At 38.7% G+C, this 25,629-nt stretch overlaps 1 protein-coding gene across 1 annotated transcript in view; it reads left to right on the forward strand.

Annotated features, from left to right (window-relative positions):
• PDE5A (phosphodiesterase 5A) overlaps positions 1-25,629 on the forward strand; it is a 142,718-nt gene that overhangs the window by 44,290 nt on the left and 72,799 nt on the right. The window contains exon 2 of the mRNA XM_040584203.1: positions 20,260-20,362. Coding sequence (XP_040440137.1) covers positions 20,280-20,362 — 83 coding nt within the window. The 5' untranslated portion in view covers positions 20,260-20,279. The remainder of the gene's footprint in view (positions 1-20,259; positions 20,363-25,629) is intronic.

A 25,629-nucleotide genomic window follows, 5' to 3' on the forward strand; every position in this document is an offset into this window, starting at 1 on the left:
GTTGTATAGAAAATATACAATGCTGACAGCAATGATATAAAACAGTCTTTCCGAGTCGTAAACTAGGTGCTTGGTCTTTATTTTCTGGATTTGAAACATGGTATGAATGTTCTAAATTAAGAATCAAAGCGTTCCATATTTCTGAGTACAACTATAAATAAAAAGTAAGCATTTATAAAATACTTCAGGGCCTCAAACAACAGCAGGACATCACAGCCCATTCCACGATCAGTTTTGGACTGGTCCATTAACGTTTTGTATACAGTTGGGGATACACCTGATAAACACCCCTACATAACAGCATTTTTAAACAAACAAACAAACAAACAAAACACTTCACATATTAAAATAAAGATGTAAGTAACACGGGGCAAACCAAAATACCAAATGCAAACACCTGTAAATTTTCAGAACTTTGAGATCTTAATAAAAATTGCATCCTGGATCCAAGCATTCTCACACTGATTTTGAGATTACTGAATGTCTGGAGACTTCAGAGTAGATGAAATCCAGTCACCAAATGCTCAAAGTTTCTAGAACTCCAATAATTATCTGAATTTGAAATAAGTCATGAGTTTCTCTTCGTATAGTAGAGAGAAATTGGTACATAGCCATTAAATTATGCAAACTTTTAAAATGTGCAGACTTAGAGCAAGTACATCAAGAGCATTCAGATCGAAAGAATATATCCTGATATTTTAATTCTACATCCTGAAGAAGAAAAAAGCCATACAAAATACGTAATCTTTAATGTGTGCTTTGAAAGGTTACTCTGGTAACTGCACAACAAGCCAAATTTTTCAGAATTGTATTCTTGAGAAATAAAGCTCTTGAGGAGATACATAGCCTTTAATGATGCTACAGTTGCAGTTTCAGTTAAAAAAAAACACCTTAAAATTAAGTCAGAACAGATTTGAATGCTTTGCTGAAGACTTTCTTTATCCCTCAAAAGAGGAAAATAAAAGTATCGATCTTATTTAGCATTCATTAGTGTTATGTCTACAATACCGTCTCATGCGATCACATCACTCATCATAAGCCGTTTAGGGAAAAAGGATCTCAAATGTGAGTGCAAAGCTGAATAGTTGGGCTCCTTACCAAAATGGAAGAATGTATCAAATAGATTTTCCACTGGGGTCTGTCCTGTGTCCAGTACTAGTCAACATTTTCACTACTGACCCAAATAGCAGATCACAGAACAGGTTCATGAGATTTAGAGAAAAATGAAGTCTGGTACATTGTAAGTACTTTGGAGGACAAGAATAGGAATTCAGTATGGTTGTGATAAACTGGAGATATGAATGGAAAACTTCAGATATTTTTCAATTTGTAGAAGTGCAAACACCACACTCAGGAATGTAACCAGCACAGAGTCAAAACGGGGAAGAGCTGAGGTGGAAGAAATACTGATAGGAAAAGGTATAGAAATTATAGTTGACCACAGACCGGACATGAGTTAACAACAACATGCTGCTGCTAACACAGAAATGTCAGCCTGGAATGCAGATAGCATGCGAGTTTGCGGGGTAACCCTTTTGCTCTACTCCGCACTGATAAGGCTTACACCATATTACAAGACATTTATGAACCGGTCAGAGACAGTCCCAAAGATACCAATAAAAATGATAAATGCTCTATAAAATATTAATTATGGTAAAATATTGGATAAATGGGATTTTTAACCTAAAAGACCAATGGAAGGCATGATAACACTTTCAGACACGTAGCAGGCTACTTTATGTGTCTACAGAAGTAACAGGCTAAAATTCAAGCAAGAAAATTCAGATTACCTCTTCAGAAACATTTTATAATGAAAAGGCCATGAAGAGCAGAAGAGTTTGACTGAGGGTTTGTGAGTTCCTACTGAGAATTTCAGTGAAGGCTGACAAGTGCCTGTCATGAAGGACCCAAAGCCTGTTGCCTGTGCCTTGGATTAGGTGACTTCATGTTCCTTCCAGCCCTATAATCCTACAGTCTCTAGTTGCTTTATGTCCTGCTTAATTCAAAGCACTAAAGGTCATGACATACACCACACTGCAAAATACCTTTTATTTCGATGAGCCCAGTACATGTTTCTGCTTCTCTACCTTCTGCTTTCACTTTCTACTAAAGGCAAAAGACAAATTAATACTGTTCTCATTCAAGCCAATTGTTTTACTGAAACGTCAGCTTCTCAGTGACAATCTAGAAGCTTCAAGTCTCAAGCCTATGAGACACGAACATTGTGGTCTTATTCAGATAAACAATAAGGGCATGAAGAGCCAAACACATACTTGCTGTTTAAGGAAGTGTGTCAGTATCTGGCAGCTTGTTCAGAAAGCTCATTATCTTGTACGATTGAGCCGTCAGTGTTGTTCACTAGAATGAGCTGTATATATCTCATTCAGTCAGATAGAAAACAGAAAATTTAATCTTGAACACTGTCACAAATATCTCCAAAACATCATTTGTTGTTTAATTTGCAACTTCAAATAATTGGTACAGCTCAATCCAAAAGGACAGAAATGATGCAAGTGACCACAGAAACAAAGAAAGAAATTTTCTTGTATTACGAACAGTGCCATTAATCCTTCTGTGGAGATGATTAGAAAAGTTGGAGTGTAGGGAAAAATGTATTAATTTTTTCAAAAGCAGCCCAAGTGTTATACCAAATTTCCATCCACAGCTTGTTTGGAGGTATTGTAGGGAGTAGCTGAAAGGCATAAACTGTAATTACGTGTCAAACCATGCCAAGCCAACATGGGCATTGTTCAAGAAGTCATGCCAAATGACATCCCAGGCACACAATGTGGAAAGAGGGTTTGCCAACAATTTTAATTTGTGAAAAATTAACTCGGTATTTTCTTTCACTTCAATGTGAACATTGTTTTTTAAAAATGTCAGCCAGTTACATAGGGGCTTGGCTGAAGTCCAGGTGTGAAACAGTGATGAAGAGGGCCATTAATGAAAAGTGCCAAGCCCTGAGTTTCATGTCATTAATATTTATGACACAGTGTGAAGAGTCTTATTTAAATGCCACCTCGTGTGTGGGTTGGGGTGGAGGAAGAGAGGGACAGTAGGGGAAGAGAATTACAGTATTTATGCTAAAGCGTCAAGGCTCTTGACAGGGAACAAAGCCTTTTACAGACAGCCGGTAGTAATAATTAGTCTAATGTTTGGATAGTCACACTTTATGCGACCCCTGATTTTAATGGCATATAATTGTAAAAATTGACTGTTCTGTCAAGCTGCCAAGTGGAATGCATTTTGATAGGTATCTGGAAACCAAATTTAATTTTTAAGCATCATCTATTATTTTTGGCAAACTGCCTAAAGTGGACTGACCCTCAAATACTTCTTTCATGCCAGCCTGCTCCTCCTGAAATTATGTTGTAATTTCAGGCAGACAATATGTTTTGTTCAACATGGTGCTGTAACTCCTACCAGTGCCTGCAGTGGGCAAGAAACTGTGTGCTGCCAGTAAGTACTGCCCTTCCCAGGTCACAGGAGGTAACCAGGCATTTGCACATCCAGGACTTCCAGAAGCAATAGCTTTTGTATGCTTACTAGATTTAGTATTTAGGTTCCTCTTTCATGAAACACTACTCCATACTGTAGTGTCATCTGTCCTGGAATGACAATGCTCTGCACTTTGTCACATGGATGCAGCGAGTCACTTTCATACTTTTATACAATTCATGTAAGATTTACATGAACTGTGTAGCCAGTCCTCGTCATTCTGTTTTTAATTGCAAATGGTCTCCTCCTATTGACATAAAAAGTCTGTTTTATGTCATAACTTAATTCCTACAAACGGCTGTGTTTTTTCAACTTATGTTGTTATGTCAAGAAAAAAATGAAGTGCACTATACACATCATATTTTTCATGCAAGTGTCTGGCATGTGTATTGCTTACATAAAAATAAAGCATTGTTTAAAAAAGAGAAAAAATTAGAGGGAGCTGGTATAAGATATTCACTTTTTTTAAAAGTAGCAATTCCTTGGAGATTTTTTTTTCAAATGAAGGTATTCCATAAGCTACAAAGAAAAATCTTCTTTTCAAAATTAGAGAGACATCAAGTGAAATCAAATTTACAATTTTATACAAAGTAATCCTCATATTTGTAGCACTAAAATATAACATGAAATAATGCTAGAATTAACTGTTGAAAAATGTTTTAGTATGTGCTAATATAAACTTGGTAACATACTCTGTTACCCAGGAAATGTATTAACTTTGAAGTCACTATCTTCTGTTTCTGTTCAGAGAAGGTCAAAGCTGAGGTTCAGCAGGAATCTAGAATCTCTTAAGGCAAGGAAAAATGAACCCCCAGGGCATGTTAGAGTTTTTCTGTAACTATAGGCATTCTGTAGTATACAGTAACATCCAGAAGGTAAGAATGGGTGATCGTATTTGGACTACAGAGCCAGCCCTGAAATAACAAAGAGGTTAGTTTCTCCCTGACTTTAAACCGCTAAGTGATGACCACAGAGAAATTCCTCCTAATGAATGCTAATGAAATTTTCATCAGTACAGAATTTCTTACATGGAGCGTAGTGTGCTGTGTTTGGATGCTGTGGCAGTGGAGATCAGGAGTACTCAGTGCTATGTAGGTGGCTTGCAAGGGCTTTAGCAGCTGGAGAAGGCACCTAAGCATTGTGTTACGTGTCACAGTTCCAATAGCACTTAGAACAGCAACCTCCCTCTGTCGGTCATACAAATGGCATGGGATGAAACTCTGCAACAAGGAGCAGCAGTAGAGGCATCAGTTCCTTGTGGCACAAGCCATGCACTATAGAGAAACGGTGCCTGGAAATGACAGGGTGGCAACACGTAACCAAGACAGAGTATTTTCTGGCTGTAAGATGACATTCACCTATATGTGTGCTGAAGTCTCTATATATACCATCAAAATAGTCAGAAGCCAGTCTAGACGTATTCCTGATTACAGAAGTCACTTTTTCACATACATTATTTGTATTAATCAACAAATCAATATAATTTTCAGTTCCATTATCCACTTACTGAGTTTTCTTGGAAGACTCTGATATTCCTTATCGTTCTCTTTAGTCCTGACTAATCTAAGTAGGTCACTAAAACCCTTCATATGATAATTTGGGGGGGTTGCTACTTTGTTTACAACTATTGCTTGATTCAATTTTTCACAAATAAATTTAAGATTCATTTGCTCCTAGGTTACCTTCAAAGCATTTAATACACATTGGCCCATATTTAGCTCATCAGATTGTCTATCTTGCTAATCTAAAAAAAAAAATAACTGAATTATTCCATAATTCTGCAATATGCCTTTCTGCTTTAATACAATACAAAAGAACTGACACTTTCAGAAGCATTCACTAAAATTGTGTGCCTGCCTTTGGATTGCCCAAATCGTATTAGAATGATCAACACCCAGATTGCCAAAGCCATCAGAATTCTTAAGTGCTGTCAAAAGAAGGTGTAGATCTCCACTGTTCCTGAAAATAAGAAACCCTTCATCTCAAACTGAGATCACAAAATCTGGAAACAGTAAACTCAACAGCTGCTTCTCACAATGTGATCCTGATTTTCAGTACCTGTCTTTAATAAATGCAGACCTCCAGAGCCCCACTTTGCAAGATGCATTTGCTTGAGCATTATGTATAAAGAGTATATTTGTATGCACACTCAGTGTTTGTATTTCCCTTTTATAAACTCATGTGATGGCTCTGTAAATCTGACTTCAACTTTTATGCATTTGCCAACCTCATCTCAGGGTCCATATTAATAAATTAAAAAATACTGGTTGCCATTTCAAAAGCAACCTCCTTTGAAGGAGAAAAAAAATCTCTTTGATAATTCTAGGATGGCCATGTTCAAGATGCATTTAGGATCCAGGCTAGGGGGCTCCCCCAATAATTTTATACTGCAGTGCTAAGTTCAAGGGGAGGTTGTCCAGCATCTGGAACAGTTTAGTTTTTACTGAGGTTTTTCTACTGAGCACTAAGATTATCTTCTCTCTCTTTATTACCTTTGTGCAATGTATATTTGTGTGTTTCAATGAGGTTATCATTTAGTGGGATTACTACATTCACATAATTGTATCAATCAAGTGACTATTTTAGACACAGTTCTGTGGCATTTGATCAATTTCCCAAAAAGGAGAGAAGGTCTTTGATTTCAGGCCTAAAAAGGGTCACCGCAGAGTGATACCAAAGATGCTGAATACTGATTTAAATGGAACTGATGATCAAGACTTCTCAAAAACAAGTGTTTAGGTGAAGAGTTCAGCTAATAAGGTCCCTGGCTCCTAAGTGCTGGGCACCTCCTGGGAGGTACTGAGACCCTCCAGCTGCCCTGGCATTAATGGGAGCTGAGGATGCGCAGTATTTTGCATAACCCAGCTATAAATGCATTACACTGAACTGCATAATCTCAAGGATAAGAGAACATCTGTCATCCAATAACAGCAAACACCATCTGGTTTTGTATCACTATATTCCTACTTACTTGAACAACTGAAGCTCAAGTGACACTGGGCATTGCTTCAAAGGAAAAACAAAATGTATTTACACTTGTTACTTTGCCCGTTTCCACATTTTGAACAGTTATAATGAAAGGCTTTGCCTACAAAAGCTTTCATTAGAATAATTTGCTATTTGTGCTTTCTCTGCTGTTGATTCAGAAATATGTATTTCAGAATCATTTTTCTTTAACCAACCCGTGGAATATATCCAAACTAGTTATGAAGTAACTCACCTCCCACTACTCCTGACCTTAGACAGTAGACTATTTATTTTTCAAAGATAATATCAAGAGTCCTTTTTGATCTTTTCAGCTTCTGCTCCAAAGAAGAATGGCTGCTCCAGCCTTCCTTCTGCTTCTCTTTGTTGGTGTTAAAACAAAGGAACTGCAACAGCAGCATAGTATCATCCCAAAAATATTTTCTGTAAGACTAAACTAAATGTCTGGAATTTCGCCAAAAGAAATTTTCAGTTGAGTTGGTTTGAACACTTTCTACTGTTCATAACTCATAGTGACTTCTTATTAATATTTTTAATGTCTGGAGGAAAATGAAATTATACTTTGCTGTGCTAGGAAGTAAATTTTTAAAGATACTCAAATTATCGGACTTGATAACTGTTCCTTTTCTGGCTTTTGACTACGGCTGTTCCTTCTGTCACTTGACTAAATAGAGAGCAAAGCATGTGCCCTCATCTAAAGTAGTAAATGGTTCTTTAAGGAAGCTTTGGGAAATCCATCATTTAACCCACTACTACAATGTATTCTAAAGGCAGTTAACCATAAAAATTGATTCTGTACTTTCCAAATTTATCCCTCAAGGGATTAATGTGCTAAGTGCCCCCAGAAGAGTACTCAACTTGGAAATCAAACTTAGGGACTAGCGATAGAAAAGGATGCTCAAGTAGGTCAAATGAACAAAATATAAACACAGCTCTGAGAACTAAGAGGAAATTAGTGGAGAACCAGAACAGCTTATATAAATCTAGAGAGGCAAAAATATGTTTGTTTGGAATCTTGGAATTCAAAGTCAATTTGTATCCAGTGCTTGGTTGAATTTTTCAGTCAACATTTTACCACATTTGTAATTTTCTATAGAATCTGTACATTTTATTATAATTTATGGAAATAATCTCCCTTTTTCCCTAAATATGTACAGAGGCAAGTTCTGTTGGTAGGTTTTTTTACATACTTGACCAATGATATCCATGCACACACACCTTCAAAGAATAAAGCTCACAGCTTTAAAACAAGCAGCATTTTTAAAGCCCCCAAAGTCTTCATCCACACAGCTGAATTCCACATTTGAATCTCTATTCTCACCATAAAACTGAAAAGTGACCTCTCAAGGTAATGTTTAATATTACTTATTATGTCTTACTATAGCACTTGAGAACCTGAATGACATATTCCCACTGTATTTAGAACTGTGCAATATCACTAATATGAGGCTGTCTTGTAGATTTACATTGTTAGCTCCTAACAGACTAGAGGTAGGAGGAAAAATAAGCTCCAAGAGATGAAATGTTAGAAACCAGCTCTACTGACTTCCAATCCAGTGCATTACACAACAGAATATGTCAATTCTTAAATTATCATGAAAACTGTAGCAACTTTTGAAATGAGACTCATGTACTTGTGCCATTCTTCAAAACTCTCTTCTAAGTCACTAAAAGAAAGCTTTGTACCTCCTTGCAAGTTGCAAATAAGAATTTGTGAAAATTCCCCATGAGAACATCTGGAAGAGTCTCAAATATTTTGCTGCCATGAGAGCTAGCCCTCAAACACAGACGCTGCAATGTTTTTCTGGTTTTATCTGCACTGCACACTGTAGTGCAGCACAGACATAATTGAGCTAGTTCTGACCACACTACCTCAGCTGCTGAAAACAGGACCCTTATTAGTGCTGACATTAGTGCAAGGTTATTGATCTCACTCTCCCTCAGCTATATTACTACCATGCTTCTCAGAATGCCTTCTCAGTATTAAATTAAAATGTAAATTATATCATAAATTGAATTGTTCTTTTTTTCTGGCTATCTTCCGTTTCAGAGAAGCCTTACTTCTCTAACAAACAGCACCTTAAGCCTTAGAAAAGAAGACATAAGGAGAAACCACATCTTCTTTTGGCTGCAAATCAACTGGATGAAAAGGTTTCTGTCATGATCACACTTCTAGATTACCACCTCCTTTCGTTGACATAAATCAAAGGTAGTTAAGCCCTTAATACAGATATTTCAAAATAATCCGGGTTAGTTTCACTATTGCTAAGAGTAGTCTGAGTTGCTTTATTTTCCTGTAAATGAATGTTGTTTAGCACAAATTTCATGAATAGTTGTGGCACCAAATTTTAGGGATCAGTAACCTCTGCTGGAGGAAGGGCAAGTCTTGATAAGAAAGTAATCTGTACTGGGGGGCATTAACCTTATCAGTCTAGTTAGCTGGAGCCACAACAGGACCCAGCTCAGCAGCCTCGCTAAACGACTGGCTGACAGAAACAAGTCCTGCATCTGGGATGTGAAAGAAGTCAGGAAAGTGTCCTTCTTTACAACACTGCATGTAATAAGGCCTATTCCCCTGAATAATTTCAGATCATTCACCATTTCACTAGTATTGAATGCTTCAGTTCAACTCATCACTTTCTGCTGTGAATTATCTACCCCTTTTTCAGGGGAAATCGTTTTAACGTAAGTCACTGCTCAGGACAATGAAAGCGTTATGACAAGCAAAGGTGTAACAAGCCTTCTTTTCCACTAGGAATATGACCTGTCATACTATAGAGAGCCCTTAGGACACTGAAGGAAGGAGTATGAATGTACTTGTACCCATTTTGTTCCCTGATAAGGTATTAGTGGAGTTTAGCATCTCCCCTTTTAAAGCGCAGAAACCTAACTGACATACAAGGTGGCCACAATGCGTCCCATGTGACTATCATGTGGCAAAATGCCTGACCACTGTAGCTGTTTCCCAGCAATTCCCCATAATCTTAATCACAGAGTAAGATTATTAAATAATGGCAATTATTTTATTGGTTAGAGCTGACATAACCAAAGGTAGACACTGTCTGCTCTACCCTGCCAAACAACATATCTGTGAGTACCCACCAGCACTCTCCACTGCCACGCAGCCACTGCTATATAATTGCATGCTGAATCTGTGCCACATGGAGCTTTGAAGTAGGTGTTTTCTCCTAAAAAGAATTTTAAAGATATTCCATTTCCTTTAATCAGAAAACTTTTTCTGAATAAGGTCCTGGTAAGCATTATAGGGTTTTTTCCTTTTAATAGAAGACAAGTTCCGAAGTGACAATTTCATTCTCACAGTGGTAAAAGGAATTTGAACTTTTCCAAAGAACCGAGTACTTTACAGTAATGTGCAAAAACTTAGCGGGGGTGGTGTGTGTGTACGTGCACGCCTATGTGCATGCATGTGTGTGTGACTTTTTCCAGTTTGGTTGGATAAAAGTCTTAAGGAGTCTTTCAGGGATCACATGCAATAGTATCCACTCGTTGGTAGAGACTCTGGTGATGAAGTAACACCTTCTTTCCTCCTGCTGTTTATAAATGTTACAGACCAAACACCTTTACCTCTTTCTTTGATCTCCCATATACTCTTTCACCTTCCTGGCACCTTCCGAGTGGGAGCAGTTGCTGGATGTTTTCAGGTTTGGAGCTGGGCTCGGTGACAGTGAGAAAGTGGGGGGACAGTGTTGTGGCTAAGAAAGCAGAGAGCCCCTATCTTGTTGCAGCTGGTCAACTCTGAGCATTGCCTGGTGTCACCTACATGACAGGAAATTTCAAACGGAGACAGAATTCTTTCCTGTACAGGCTGTAGGTGGATGGTACACTTTTGTCTTGGCCAGAAGTTTCAAAGCAGGCAGTGCAATCCTCCTTACTTTAGCAACAGGAATAAACCGCTGTTTGACAGTTCACTGATTCCTACATGATCTCTTAGATAAAATAAATTGGCAATTTTCTCCACTTCCAGTCACTAACATACTTTTATATGTCAAATGACTGGTGACATGAAAAATAATGACTCAAAATCAGAGATCAATGCTTTAGTGTAGACGGCAAGGGAAATGTAACCTATGACAAAGATCCCATGTATTTATAGTGTACCTTCTGGCCAGGCTGGTGTTTCAAGCCTATGTTCAGTGCACTTCTCCATATGGGATTCTGACATATTTATTGTGAATTGACCACACCTTTCTCCTATCCTATCCTCAGTAATACTTTGACATGATATAGGACCTCTTGTCTCTCTTATGCAAACATTTTTAGAAGTGTTAATGAAGGAAAGCTCACAATACCTTTGTAAATTAAAATAAATATTTTATATCCAGTTTGCAGCTGAAGTAACCTGGGACAAAGATAATTAAATAATGTAAATTATTGTTCATTCTGGTCAGGGACTATTTTTTATTTATTTATGTCCTGAAATAAATTAATAATCAGTTATAACAAATAATCAGCTATAACAAAAATAATCCTAGATCATGACAGTGGTAGAAAGGGAGATAAGGGATTCTGACCCTTTGCTGTATCAAGCCACTAAAAATAAGCCAGTTAGAGAAAAATGACAGAAAATCAGAAAGAAGCCTAACTGTAACCCTACTTGTATATGGGAAGCAATTAGATGGTGGGAAGCCCGGCTCATGAACTGAGAACTTGAGCCGCTAAGGTACTCATTGTCTTTCTCTGGTTCATGGCTCCAGCTTTCCACCGACCTTTCCACAGGAATTTTATTGCTGGTCTCTGCACCACAGCCATAGATTAATTGTGAGATAGAAATTCTTCCTCTCCATGAAGAAGCCAATTCAAACAGAAGAGCAGGCTGAGCGACACCGGTGTGCTCCCAGCCAATGCTAAACCCCCTACATCACACATCTCTGGCTATGCCTCAGCATTGCCTCCCACTATCCCGGCAGCGCAACTCTCGAGACAGAGCTGATGGCCAGGTCTCAGCCTGCGTGTGCCCGCTGCACACCCCCTCCATCCCACGTGTGCACAGCAGAGTGCACTCTGACTCTAAGACCAGCACTGGCAGCTGTGGTGATTCAGGGTGAAGCACTTGCATAGGGCTACCCCGCTCTGTTATGGCAGGGCTGACTGCATGTGCATGCCTCTATCAAAAAGTAACAGCCACAAAGTATCAGAGACTGTTTTTCCTCTCCAAACTGACTGCCTGTTGTTTTTTCTCAAAACATGAGTCCATCTGCGTCTTCCCAAGCGATGGATGTGCGGAGACATCTGCGTCATTTTGAAAAAAACATGTGTGTTTGCTTCTAACGGGAAGTTGGAATTGCCAAGAAATAACTGTCAGGACCCTTTGTTGGTTTGCTTTTTATACCTGTTATTTCTGAATCTCCTCTCTTTACCAACGTAAATCTGAATTAAGCTCACAGAGTTATGGAGAATACAGACCTTAAAGCATCAGAACAAATATTCTTGAATCCAGAGGATACTTCTTTACTTTATTTGATCATACAGATAACCTATATCTACACTGAGCTCTTACCAAACATCATTGTAATTCCTGTATGGTAGCAGAGCTCATGGGACGGATCTGGCTCACCCACTATATTAGCCCCTCAGAGAGATTCAGACTGATGGCCAGCACTAAGTATTCCCACGGCAGCACTGGAGACAGAGAGAAGACCATTTCTGCAAACTATTGTTGTACACAAGCAGTAAAAATGTTATTTTAGAAAAAGCTGAATGTGGTAAAGAAAAATAGTAACAGCCTTTAAAGCAACATTGCCAAGGTGAAATAAACACAATACCATCATCTGGATTCGGCACTTTCTTACAGTTCTGATGGAAAAAACACTTCAGCTACAAATCTCCCCAAAAGGACAAAATTTCCTTTTGAATAAGCTTCTACTTTTCACTACACTAGCATAATTCTAGATAAACCCTAGTGAAATGAGTCACTCAAAACATACAGTACAGGGTAAAAAGAAGAATTTGACCCACTGCATAGTGACTGTGCTTTCTGAATTTATTTAGTTTTGCAGGAGTGATGAGACTATGACAGTGAAGTGGACAGCAAAGATGAATCCAGCAGGCATCACTGCAGCCATTTCTCATCCTAAGCCTGTGACATTTGTACTGCATTACTGCATTTGGCGAGGTTAATGATGGGCATGAACCTACACATCATACCCTGCTGTTATCACAGAAATAAGAAACAACAAGCCACTCCTTGCTATAAAATACCTGTCTTTCACAATTCCTCCTTTTTTCATCATTACAATCAATTCAATTTATTTCAAGGCAACTAGTAAGTAAAAGCAAACCATTTTGTTTCAACTCTGCAGAAGATGTGGGGCTTGCCTGAGGAAAATCAAAGCACACAATGACAATAACTGTTCACTAAAAACACAAGATCTGCCATGCAATGCAGTTTATGACTTACCCTTTATATGGCAAGAGGGCCATTCTTATTTTGATAATTGGAATTATAAGGTCTGGAAAGAAATAAAAATCTTTTACCCAAATCTTTTAGATGTATTCTTAAAATACAACAATAGTTCTTCATTAGTTTTCCTTTTTCTTTGGAGACTGCATTTGGAAGCTGCAGCTCATCCTTAACTAATAAAAGTTTAGTTACAAGTGAACTGTAGCATGAAATCTTCAAAATGAATGAGATAAGAATAAAAAGTAAACAAAACTTAAATATTTTTTCTTCTCAAGACCAAATTATCTTTTCAATCATATATTTAAAATCTGATTTACATTTCCCAAAGTAAGAACATACTGACAATACAGTCTTATGGGAATAGAGTACAATTTCATAAATATTAGTGTTCCTCTTCAGAAACTTCCAGATTAGTAAGTAAAATCACAGGTTTATTAATCAAATGCAAATCTATAAAACCTTAGCTAGCAGTGGCAATATGTAGCGATTTGTAGTTAATCTAAGACAGCTATCTGGTTGAAAAAAATCATCTTCCTACAAGAGTATCCTTGGTGGTCAAAAGACCTCCATCTTAAAATCACATTACAAAATACTAGAAAGTTAGAGGAAGTGATAGATTTCCTCAGAGAGAGTTCTATCTTTGGACATTGCTAGCTTTTTTCTCCCGACATGATTACCGTATGGGAGTTATACGAACTCTGAAGGCCACAATTTTTGCTTCAGAATGGCTCAGACTGTTCTGAGCTGCAGGTATTTTGAAAACAAAATTAAGTTTCCATACAAGGTTAAAAATATTCACTGAGCCCTCTCCCACATCAGACTGCAGGAGCTGAATGCTACTATGCTAGCAATACAGTCAGTATGTTTTACAGGAAAAAAATATAAACATTGAGTTAGAACACTTATAAGTTTGCTAAGTACTTTTGCTTCCTTTCTTGGTCATGCTTATGAGAAAGTGTTTGTTTAAATGTGGAGGAAAATGAATAGATTCCCCAGACTTCTCTCCTTTGCCAGCAAATACAGTGCTCACCGTACATTGCATAACATGTGGTGAAAAGGGGAAAATCAGATTCTCTAGTTAAAATACTTGTTTTCTGTCGCTAATTTTTTTTCTTTTTTCCTATAAATATACACTTAGGGCCACCTCAGTTTCCAATGACATCTATAGGGACAAGTTTAGCTCTTAGGAAAAATGAGAAAGATCTTTGGTCTAAATTCTGCGCTCTCATGCGCTGGCATTAATCCCAAGCAACTTTCCTACCACTGACAGCAATGCCGAGGAGGACCAGGGAGGTGGCAGTTCTGTGGAGCTGCCCTGGGGGTAAAGGCTCTTGATGTGGAGGTTTAGTCAACTATAAGAAATGTGTGGTATTGAGAAGAGAATAATGTACTTCAGCCTCACACCTCTGCTAGGCTGCTGAGATGCCCAGCAGTAGCAATGAATTGTACACGATACCTTAAGAGTGAGCTTCAGGTGAGCAGGGCTGGGCTCTTTTCAGTAGTGCCAAGTGACAGGACATGGGGCAATGGGGACAAACTGCAACACAGTAAGTTCCTTCTGAATGTGAGGAAGAACTTCTTTACCTTGAGAGTGACAGAGCACTGGTGCAGGCTGCCCAGAGAGGCTGTGGGGTCTCCTTCACTGGAGACATCCAAAACCGGCGTGGATGTGACTCTCCAACCTGCTCTAAGAGATCCTGCCTTAGCATGGGTTGGACTGGGTGATCTCGAGAGGCCCCTTCCAGCCCCGGCCATTGTGTGATTCTGTGATTCTGTAATTAGAGAATCAGAGGTTGCAGAGCAGCCAGGTGTAGCGAATGAGTTAACCCACAACTAGTAGGAGAACATGCACTTAAGTAAACTTAAACATGTATGTGCTGCATCAAGCTTTCCTCTTTCAAAGAAATCTTCTAGTTAATAGGAACTAAGCCCACCACCCATCTAGAGGTTTTCTGACAGTGCGTGACAAGTGAGATATTTTATTTCAGTCACTTTCCGGTAGACGGTGTTAACATAAGAAAGTCATTACTACTTTCACTATTGAAAGTACTGAAAAACTGCCGTGGTTTAAGGGAGCCAAGGGATGTGCACAGGCAGAGACTCATCTAGGACAAGGAAAACTAGGTTGCTGTTTGGGCACATTAAAAGGCTCTTTGAAGGTCTAGCGATGCACCGTGCTCTGTGGATAAGGACCCTGGCCTTAGCAGTGACAGAGCAGTGCCTTTCACAAGCACATCAAAACTCTCACATACCAATAAAGCAGAAAGGGTTTCTTTCCTTATTTCTGGGATATATACCTTTCAAGATGGAATTTTAATGCAATGTGCATATACCATTTCCTACCAGATCCACAGAGATGGACTTTTATAGAGTCTGATGAAGACAGCAGTAAGATGATTCTGTGTATTAACTTTGTATCCCTTTTCAATGAATTTCTGTTACAGCCCTGTGTGTCAAACATCTGTGAATGATTCTGCCAAAACTCTGGAAGCTGGCTAGGAACTACCAAGTGCAAGTGAAAGCATCTGGGCTCAGATAGCACAGCTGTATGAATGATGCTGCTGGTCTGCCTGCAGATCACGTACCATGCCAGCTGTTTGACGGGATGAATTGGAAGGGAGATCGATGAGAGGCTCTCTGAGAGAGGCCATGGCACACTTCAAAAGCATTTTTTCCTTTCACTCCCCTGCTTTTATGCACTGCTCATATTGCTTCAGTTATTTCCCTTCTTTAATCTGATAAACATTAATAAAACAGCAAGTTATCCTCCCAGCACTGATTTTTTTTTAATAATTTCTTTAGGCAGCGAGCTTACAGCCTGCTACTTTGCCAGGGTCATACAGCTCAGATTACATGGTCATACAGCCACCTTCCTGCATTAGCACCCAGGGTTTATATAAAGTTTCTATTCTGCTTTGTAGTCAGTGAAAATCAACAAGGCCTGCAGCACAGCCAGCTTGCCTGTAATGTCCGGCACTGAAGGGAACGTTGTTGTTGATTACACAAATGTTTTTACCTTTAATGGCTTTCTTTAAATTGTTTCATTTTGTCGTGCTGTGCTTAGCTTGCTGACTAATCAGCTCTTCTGGGGAAGAAAAATACCGGTTATATTTTTCTCATCTTTGGAACAAAAACTGATTAACCTGAACCCAAATTGCCTGTTGTGTCAACAAGAAAGAAGGAAGATACTAAGAAAAACTTTTCTCATCCTTTTGAAGGCCTTTTCTTCTGTTTTACAGCTCTTTATCTGAGCTTCATAAACATCTGTGTGGGCAAAGTTGGGTTGACATGAACAGTATGCAGAGAGAATTTCAGACCTGTTACAGAAATTTGCTATCTGTGAATTAGATTCTTGTTTAAATAAAACACATTTGACAGGCTCGGAGTTGCCTTTTAAAGGTCAAGACATTCAGCCAGAGAGATGAAACAACACTATGTACAAAGCACAGAGGCCTGCTCCGTGTCCCAAGGACCTTCACTAAGCAGCACAGGTCTGTGAGCAGCGTACAGTAAGATCAAAAGGACAGCAATAAACCAGAACCACCAGTGTGCATGGTCAGGTGATGATGGCTCTCCTCTATTGCTATTAACTTGCATTTCTCAATGCTGTGGAAGGAGAGTTTTCTGAGGGAGATTGGAATAGGAGAGGATATTGTGCTTTTGCACTAGAGTGTAAGGTATTTCCAAGCAGTGGTAATGGTAAGAGCGCAAATGAAAAGCAGTATGGTGAAATGTGGCCCAGAACACTAGAGATACCAGAAAAGAACTTTACTCTTGACCTGGAAGCTGACAGGGTGATGGGCAACATGCAGAGGGGTGTTTCTCTGATTCCTTCAAACAATAAACTAAAAATAGCAGGGCAAATGAAAGTTAGGCTATCTCCATGCTGTTTTTTGAAGTAGTGGGTAAGAAATGTTTAAGCTCAACCTTAGCAGAGGGATAGAAGCAAGAAAGCAGGTAGATTCGCACCTGAAGCAGGAGAGCCATTTCTTCTGGGAGCATCAGAATAAACCCAGCTGTGTTTTTTCTGTTTGTATTTTGTGACTGACAGATTTTTAATTTAATTATACTAACATTGCAGATAGTGAAGAACCCACGCAGGAGAGACCTCCCTGTCTAACACCTATCTGGGACTGTTCAGAGCTCCAGCACCTGCAGGCTGTAAAGCTGCCTGCTGCCTGGGTGCTGTGGGTACTCTCCTTTCCTGAGACGTTCAGTGACACCTTGACTCTCAGCTTTCAATGTGTCTCTTTTCAATGGAGGTCTTGGTTTTTCGACATGTTCACACTATTTCACAGTTGTTATCTTTCCACCAGATTTGTCTGATGCTGGCTAGTGGATGTGAAGGATCCCGGAGTTAAAGGAACTGACAGATAGTCAAAGACATAACTGAAAGACATTTTGCCTTTTTTTTTTTAACTTGTAATAAGAACTTCAGAGATTATTTTATATTACTATCCATGGGCATAGCTCTTCAGAAACAGCAAGAATCTTGAGAGAAAAAAAAAAAAAAGAGAAAAAAGAAAGAAGCTCTATTTATGATTGAGGGAGGTTGTTTCAATCTGAAGCTTTCCTACAGAGATATAAAGTAACCAAACCGTCCTGGTGCTTTGAGCCACTCTGAATCAAAACCAGCCTGAACCCTCAGGGACTACCAAAGCAAATGAAAACAATAGTACTATGCATGTTTCAGCTTTATGCTTAGTGGGGTTGTATCTGTGTTAAAATCTACATTCTACAAGTTTCTATGGCTGGAAAGCACTTTGGAGAAGTTGCAGCATTCACTTTCAACTTTACTGACTAGTTTAAGAACCATTTATATTTACTTTCTTCCCTTATTAACTATAAGCATTGTAGAATTCTGATTCCTGTTCCTTTTGTTTATATACACATATTTATATCCTTTGTTATACATTTTCTGTTCTAAATAATTCATACTATAACAAGCAATAGAATTACAAGATTGCAGCAATGGCAATTTTTTTTCCTAGTAGTAATATTAAACCCCATGCATCAGTTAAACTGAATATTAGTCCATATAAAATTAACAACTTTCAACCTCACTATAAAATCAAAACCATCAAGAGAATTGATTCGGTGGGATTTTTTTACTTTTGCTAGTTTTCCTTCCATGCAACTCCGTATTCTCTTATGTCCCTAAACTACTCTGAAGCCACAAAACAAGGTCATATTTTTATTTGCATACAGCCAGAGATCAAGAAATTAAGAGTCTGCCAGTATGTAACTAAAGGGAATAGCTGTGATACATTTCCTATAAACTAACAACAAGATTTTGTCTAGGACAGAAATGCTGGAAGGATAAAACTTGTGCTTGAAAGACACCTAAAGAGCAGATAGATATAAGATGTAAAATTATCAAAAGAACTAATCTGGTCGACTATCAATAACATGTTGGGTTTCATTTACACTGAAAGAACATACAGTGGCAAATGTTTCCTGATTTGTCCTGGGTGTTCAGGACCTGAAAGTAAGAACAGAGGAAGAAACGTGATTCAGGGGGGCCTGCAGTAGCTGTTTTCCTGTAAATACAGAATCCAATCCTGTCAAATTTAATCAGCAGTGGGTTTTTCTCACAAAATCCATAAAGTCAGCTGTCAAAGATATAATACATTGTGGCAGTTATAATCAAAATGCACCCACTGCAAATTCAGATTACACAGTATAAATGAATCTGAAGTCTGTATAAATGTACAGAAGTCCACTACCCCGATACTTTCCTGCATATGCTTGTATCTGTTACTATCACCATATGCCAGTGTTTCCCATGACTTCAGGTAGCATAAAATTCTTATAAAACACAGAAGGTCCCTCTTCTAGATCACTAACAAAGGAAAACAAAATGACAGATAAAGGCCATGTACCACATACACAAAAATTCTGCCTTTCAGTCCATTTTGCACCTCTGTCATCTGGTCTCGTCTGGAAAGGAGGAAAATAGCAGGGGATGTGTATGTGTTCAGCTCAGGACAAACTAAGAAACCAGGCTGTAGCCTGCAAGCACTCGGCTGTCCTCACAGGCTGGCCCATGCTGTGTCACATTTCATTTCCTCAAGGGTGCTCATATTACTATTGTAGCTGTGAGAACACCACACGAACTTCTGCTTCCACACAACCGTTTTACTTGGGAAATAAATAAAATTTTAAAAAAAATCAATAAGCTCAAATAAAAATTAAGTGTTTTCTCTTTGGATTTCTAAAAAGAGACCAGACTTTGCAGCCAGAAAGCAGGAATGTCAGGCACAGCCGGTAGCTCGCAAGCAGCTGGAAAGAGTTTTAGGCTTATCAAGAGTCTCCTTAATGTTGTTGTTCTGAACTGGAATGGTTTAGCAAAATTATGTGCTTATTTCCGTATCGCCGTCCCCATGTACCTAGCTCTTTCTGGCAGCTTTGTTCTCACACAGTTTGATTCTCCCCTGGTCTAAAACCTACCCTGAAGGCCTTAAAAGTGGGGTGCCACAACAGCTAACATGCAGGTACTTGGATATGAGACTTTTTGCTTTTGAAGGATGAAAGCCACAGTTCACATTTTCATAGTCTAGCAAAATAAATGTACGCCTCATTTGTAAACTGAAAAATCCCAGGTAGCAGATCACTGATGCTTGGCTGTGCCTTCCAGGAGTACTTACATACGGCACTTCTGGCATTTTAAATCCCCAGGTGTCTAACCAACTGCATAAAGACATGAACAGAGCCCCCTACACCCATACCGGTGTCCCCTTCAGACACTTAATACCTGTTATACTACAGAACTGGCTGTGGCTGAGCTCCCTCAGGGCATCCCAAGAGCTTGACCCTGCCCAGGGATGAGCCAGCTACGTGCTTTCTGCCCTGAGTGGCTGAGTTTTTCCTTCACTGGAGTCCATAGGTCAGCAGATCAGGCAGTCACCAGTGAGGTATGTGCTGTTTTCAGACACTCACATTATCCATTTGGGAGCAAAGACACCATATCAGGTCTGCCACATTGTTGACATAACTCTTTCTGTCTCTCCTAGGACATGGTATAAGCTGCCAGAAGTAGCTGTGTAAACCCCATGGCTACAGAAAGCACAGACTGAGTAAAAATCAGCTCCCCAGTGGTTTAAAAGACTAAATGCAATACTAAGAACAAGTGACTCTGCTATAATTTTAGCTACAACAGAAACTTTGTCTATAGCCTAAGTCATAATTTTTCCATTTTGTTATAGCCATCTATAGTATAGAACCAGTGACAACTATCGCTGTCCTCACTGATCTAATGGGGGACACTGATTAATAGAAAAGCTTTTAGGAGATGCAAATGGTATTTGGGTTTCAACACAAATGGCTTTATCTTGTCATTTGCATTGGTTTTACAGCAGCACGTGAAGTACCAACTATGCTAAATGCCGCAGAAACACACTGCCATGGACAAGCCCTGCCTCAGAAACCTAACAGTGTGCAGCCTGCCAGTGAGGAAATGTAAGTAGCAATTTCAGAAATGGAGCACCAAGTGTGGAAAGATATGTAGCCATGACAATTTGGACCTGATAGCTCTTGGATCACTCACTATTTTCCTGAGAAATACGGCTTCACTTATTCAGGAAGGCAGGGGTGGTGCTGACCCACAGCTATTTGATGGGAGAGTCTAAAGATCCATTTCACTTACTTGCTCTAATAGTTTTCTTCTTTTATTTACCAGACAGAAACTAGTTACCTAGTATCAAAAAGTTTTGAAGGCTCCAGGCCCTCAGGCTTGCCAAAGCTTTAAAAAAAATAAATGAGATGAGACAGTATGACCATCCACCGTGGGGAACACTTTTTCATCAGATTGCAGCTGATCTGGGATCAGCAATGGTACATGGTGAATGTGCTCATTCAGACTCCCTTGGCTGAACAAATGTCTACACCACAGATGTCTTGAGGGAGAGGCATGAAAACTGAAGGAGGAAATGTAAGGATCCTGGGTATGCCATACCCCTCTGAAAAAAATCAAATGGGATCCAGAAATAGACACACGTTCAGGTATAGCAACCTCTTCACAGTCTGATTGTTCTTACACATTTTGTTCTTGAGTATAATTAAAAAGCCATACAAGCCCGATATATTCATTTAGCATTGCTGCAGTTTGCCTTAGTTACAAACTAATCTCTTACACATTTTCCTTGCTTGTTCAGAACAATGGAGATTTTCTGGTTATATCTTTAGGTTATAATATCCATGTTATACATAAGTAACCTCTCCATTCACCTTGTTTACTGTTTAATTTTTTGTTGCTTTTTCAGTCACAGATTAACGCTTTACTTAATTACCAGAGTATGTCTGTACATTGCTAAAATGCCCTGCCAATTTTTATGCCCACTGCATAATACTTCAGTGATATATTCTGTGTTAACTTGTAGGCTTTGTGTTGGACTGGGTACAAACCTCCATTCCCACCCTCCCCTTCTATAAATTAAAAAAATATGTGAATATTTGATGACATAACCACTCAAGCAAGAGATATATTTGTGGTAGAGCTTCCAGTACAAAGAAGTTCTGATTCCAGTTGTGGTCTTTAGAGAGTGAAGTGTTGAATTTCATTCATAGTTATTTTTCCAGAATCAGTGATGCATATAGAATACAAATGATGTTTGTTCTCATGAATAAATCAGACCACAGTTTTACTAAAGTATGTTTCCTCCTAATGGGTCAAAAAGAGTTAATTTACTCAGTTAAGTACAGTGCAAGCTGGGTCAAGGAACACCTCATCTTTCAAAAATGCCTTCCACAAAGACCAATAGGAAATGTTCAGTTTAATTACTTTGGGGTCTGGATAAGATCAAGTCTTCTATTACTTTAAATAAATAAATGAGAGAGTATAGGTTAAGATTCAGAAAAGTCTTTAAAACTTTGGCACTGGTCAAATTTATTACTTTTATCTATTTGTAGCAGGACTGCACTGTTATACAAATTTTCTGGGCACCTTAGTGTACAGCATACACTTCACATAGTTTCCAGGGCAATGTCTAAACACCAGTTTTACTTGTTATGGTAAGGTAGAAAACAACAAAATTAGCTGCATATACACTTTTGTTAATGTTATATCCTGGGTTATGAAGATTTCATAGTGATAGCAACAAACATTACTAGAAAGATTAACCACCTCTATGACACTAAAATACTCTTCATGTGATCTGTCAAAGCAGCAATTCCTATGTTCACTACTAAGATACCAAAATACCAGGAAGTAAAATAATACGTATTTAACCCTGGGCATTAACCCTAAACCTCACTAAGATAAAATTTAAAAGAAGCAAACTAAGAAAAACATGTCTTGAAATCCCACATGAGTTCCCGAAGACAGAGGAAAGCAAGCATTGTTCCATTATTTAATAAGGAAATTGCAGACCATTTTGCCTGACATCAATGTCAGGAAAACTGATGGAAAGGCTGGTACAGGAAGAAATCAGTGTACAATTAAAGGGTGATAGTATAATTAACGCCAGTCAACACAGAAAATGAGTTTTGTCAGAAAAAAACCCCACAACCTTCTTATTTTCCCAAGAGATTATGAATTAGTTTGATAAAGGCAACTTCTCTAAGATTTCTGTAGGGCTTTGGCTTGTAGCTTTACAGCATTTTTGGTAAAAACCCCAGCAATGTATACCATCAGTGTGGTCCATACAAAATGGACCCAAACCATACTGAATGATCTAAACAAAAATATAAAATTATTGCTAGAAAAAGCTGCAAGTTACAAAAAGTAACAGAGTGATAAACAATGGAAAGGGCAGGCCATTAATATAGAACAACTAAGATCATTTAGTAAAGGTCTGGCCTATATTATCTGGCCAACACAGAGAAGACAAAGTTGTTCATTAAAAGAACAAAGAAAATTAGTCTCATTTCCAAGATGGAAAATGATTTTGTGAAAAGCAGTCACTCTGAAAAGAAAGAAACAGCAACAGTAGACCCAAGCAGACATGCGTTCTCAGAGCAAAGTGTAGGCAAAAGTTACTCTTACTGTACAAGATGAGGGAATAGCTGGTAGGAGTTCTTGCTGCTGTTACACCTCTCTGTGGTTTCAGAGAGATCACTACTGGGAAAACATACTGAAAAAAGCAACTCCAGTAAACCAGAAGCTTTACTGAGAGAAATGATACTAATAATTTGTGGTGATATGGAGCCTTTAGAAACTCCAGTTGTTAATATGTGAGAAGTTTGACAGAGAATTATGGTCTATGAATACAGAAATGGGATAGTAGATGGCTTTCTAATCTATTGGAAACCAACATAGTAGGCTCTATGCACGCTACTGAAGACAGACAAATGCAAAAGAAAACCAGTAAAAATGTTGAGCAGCATGGAAAACTAACTGTGTGAACAACATACTCAGGGACATGTTGGATTCGAATCCCTGTATAATAACAATAGTCTTTCTAAAACTTTGCATTAATGCTGAACTGCTGGGTGAGGTTCCATGGCCTTTTATTAGGAAAATACAGGGAGATCATCATAAGAGTAATGTATTTTGAACTGCTGTGGATTTACTTCTCGTTTTCCCCCACAAAAGTATCCCCTTCATGTTCCATTTCTGGCATGCTATGTTATGCAAATATAGCAGAAAACCTTGGGCTGTACGTACCTTCTGCTGCCCACTGTGCCAGTGCTGGTCAGACCCTCAACAGACTTTGATACATATTCTGCTCTCTTCTGCAGATACAGTATTCATCAGCTGCAAAGTCTCAAGTGAAGCAGCATCACATTTAAGAAACATAAAGAAAGAGAAGAATAGCACAGAGCTGCATGGTGGTGGGAAAGATGCCTTTAGCTACCGGGCACTGGGGCAACTCTTTATAACTGTCAATTGAAATGCAAGGAGATTGAAACTGTTAATTGAATTAAATTCTGGATCATGGACATGGGTGAAAGCTATTGTACTACTCCAGTGGAGTCAGGGTTCTCCTCCTCACACACACCTAAGCAGCCCATACAATCCTAAACAGCATGGTCCAAATTGCAAGGAAATGAAAACTTGAAAAACACCAGACTAATCTTTCATTTATATAGCTCATCACTGAGTCTCCTTCCCTCAACAACCACAAACAGGAAAAAAAGCCCCTTATAATTTGACTTCATAATTATCTGTAACTCCAAGTACAAAACCAATACTTCAATTCAAAATCACAATTACTAGTAGAAGTCCTAATAAGAGTAACTGCTAAATGAAAATAACTAACCAGCTGGTAGTTGCTAAAAGCTCTTTAAAAATAAGCTAAGTATCATGTAAATACAAAATCCATTTGTTATGCACATGAGCAGGGTCTGGAATGAAATCTGATCTACACAAGGTTCCTACTTATCTACCACCTCCTGTTTAAACTCTGCCAAACTCTACGTCTACATTAAAAGAAAGAATATGTTAATCACAGTTTCAATATTCAACATCTCAGAAGCCCAGAAGGGTCTGCTGAATGCAACTGCAAATGGACTACGTGGATACACAGTTACCAGGGATTGTAGCCCATCTGAACCAGTCAATGCATTGCATTTGGTGTTATCCCACGCAATACAACCATGGCGTAATCGTCCTACTTAGATCAGGGCTGTGTTTGCACATTCACTGAAGATGTGCTTCTAGCATGCAGGCACCAGAAGCTCCAGCTAGCTAAACCAGTAACAGCACTGAGAATTCCACCTAGTCCACCTACAGTTTCACCCACCTGCACCTTACCCAATCATTGCCCAGACCTCTGCCCTTCAGCAAAACTGCACTAAGCTTGGTGAGGCCAAGTACACACTTGAGGACAGGCAGAGAATTCAAAATAATCTTGATAAATTGGAGAAATGGACTGTAAGCACAGGATGAAATTAAAAAGGTTCAAGAGCAAGAAAACACAGTTAGGCAGAAGTAGGCAGATGCACAGGCAACATCTGACTACATTACAAGTATTTATAAAAAGGGAACAGAGTACAGTCGGTCACCACAAATCAACAGTATCAGACTGTTGCCAAGAAGGTATATCCGAGGGTGACAGTATTAGGAGGGAAATAGCTCACAAGGTACCCAAAATATCCCTTCCATTTCATGTAGAGTGGATATGCATTCAACTGGATTACTAGATCCTCACTTGGTGAGACACTGCAGGAATGGTAAAGAAAATATGGCAAATGGAAAACATGACATTCAAGGAAGAATTGAATTGGCACTACTTAAGCTTAAAGGAGAGAAGACTGAGAGAGGGAGGACTTGGTAACAAGTCTTCAAATTTATCCTGAGATTTCCAATAGAAAGGAAAAAAGGTTACAATTTGAGGATATCAGTTGGCTGACGTATTAAAGGCTAATACATTAACCTCAAAATTCTAAATTACGTTTTTCAGTAGATATAGTTAGAAGTATTTTCCAGACAAATGCCTGTGTATTACAAACTTGGAGAAGCTGCTGCTTTCTCGAGGTTAACAATAATTTTGCACAGTACTTTGATTGACGCAAATGCTCAATCACATTCAAATCAAAATAGGAGGAAGCTCCTATTTTACATGGCTTCCTGTAGGCCATATGCAATGCTATCCCAGAGGATAAGGCAGGTTATGCAAGGAGTGAGTAGCTCTGCCTAGCTATGTTTATTTGGGAAGCATTTCCAGTAATTATTTGGAAACGACTGAGAGAATAACCTGATAAGACATTCTCATGATTTAGTATTTTCATCAGTAAAGTAACAATTAGGTTTTAAATGAATTTGATTGTGGTTGCTATTTCACTCT

Source organism: Falco naumanni, chromosome 1 (assembly GCF_017639655.2).
Source record: "Falco naumanni isolate bFalNau1 chromosome 1, bFalNau1.pat, whole genome shotgun sequence".
Taxonomy (NCBI): domain Eukaryota; kingdom Metazoa; phylum Chordata; class Aves; order Falconiformes; family Falconidae; genus Falco; species Falco naumanni.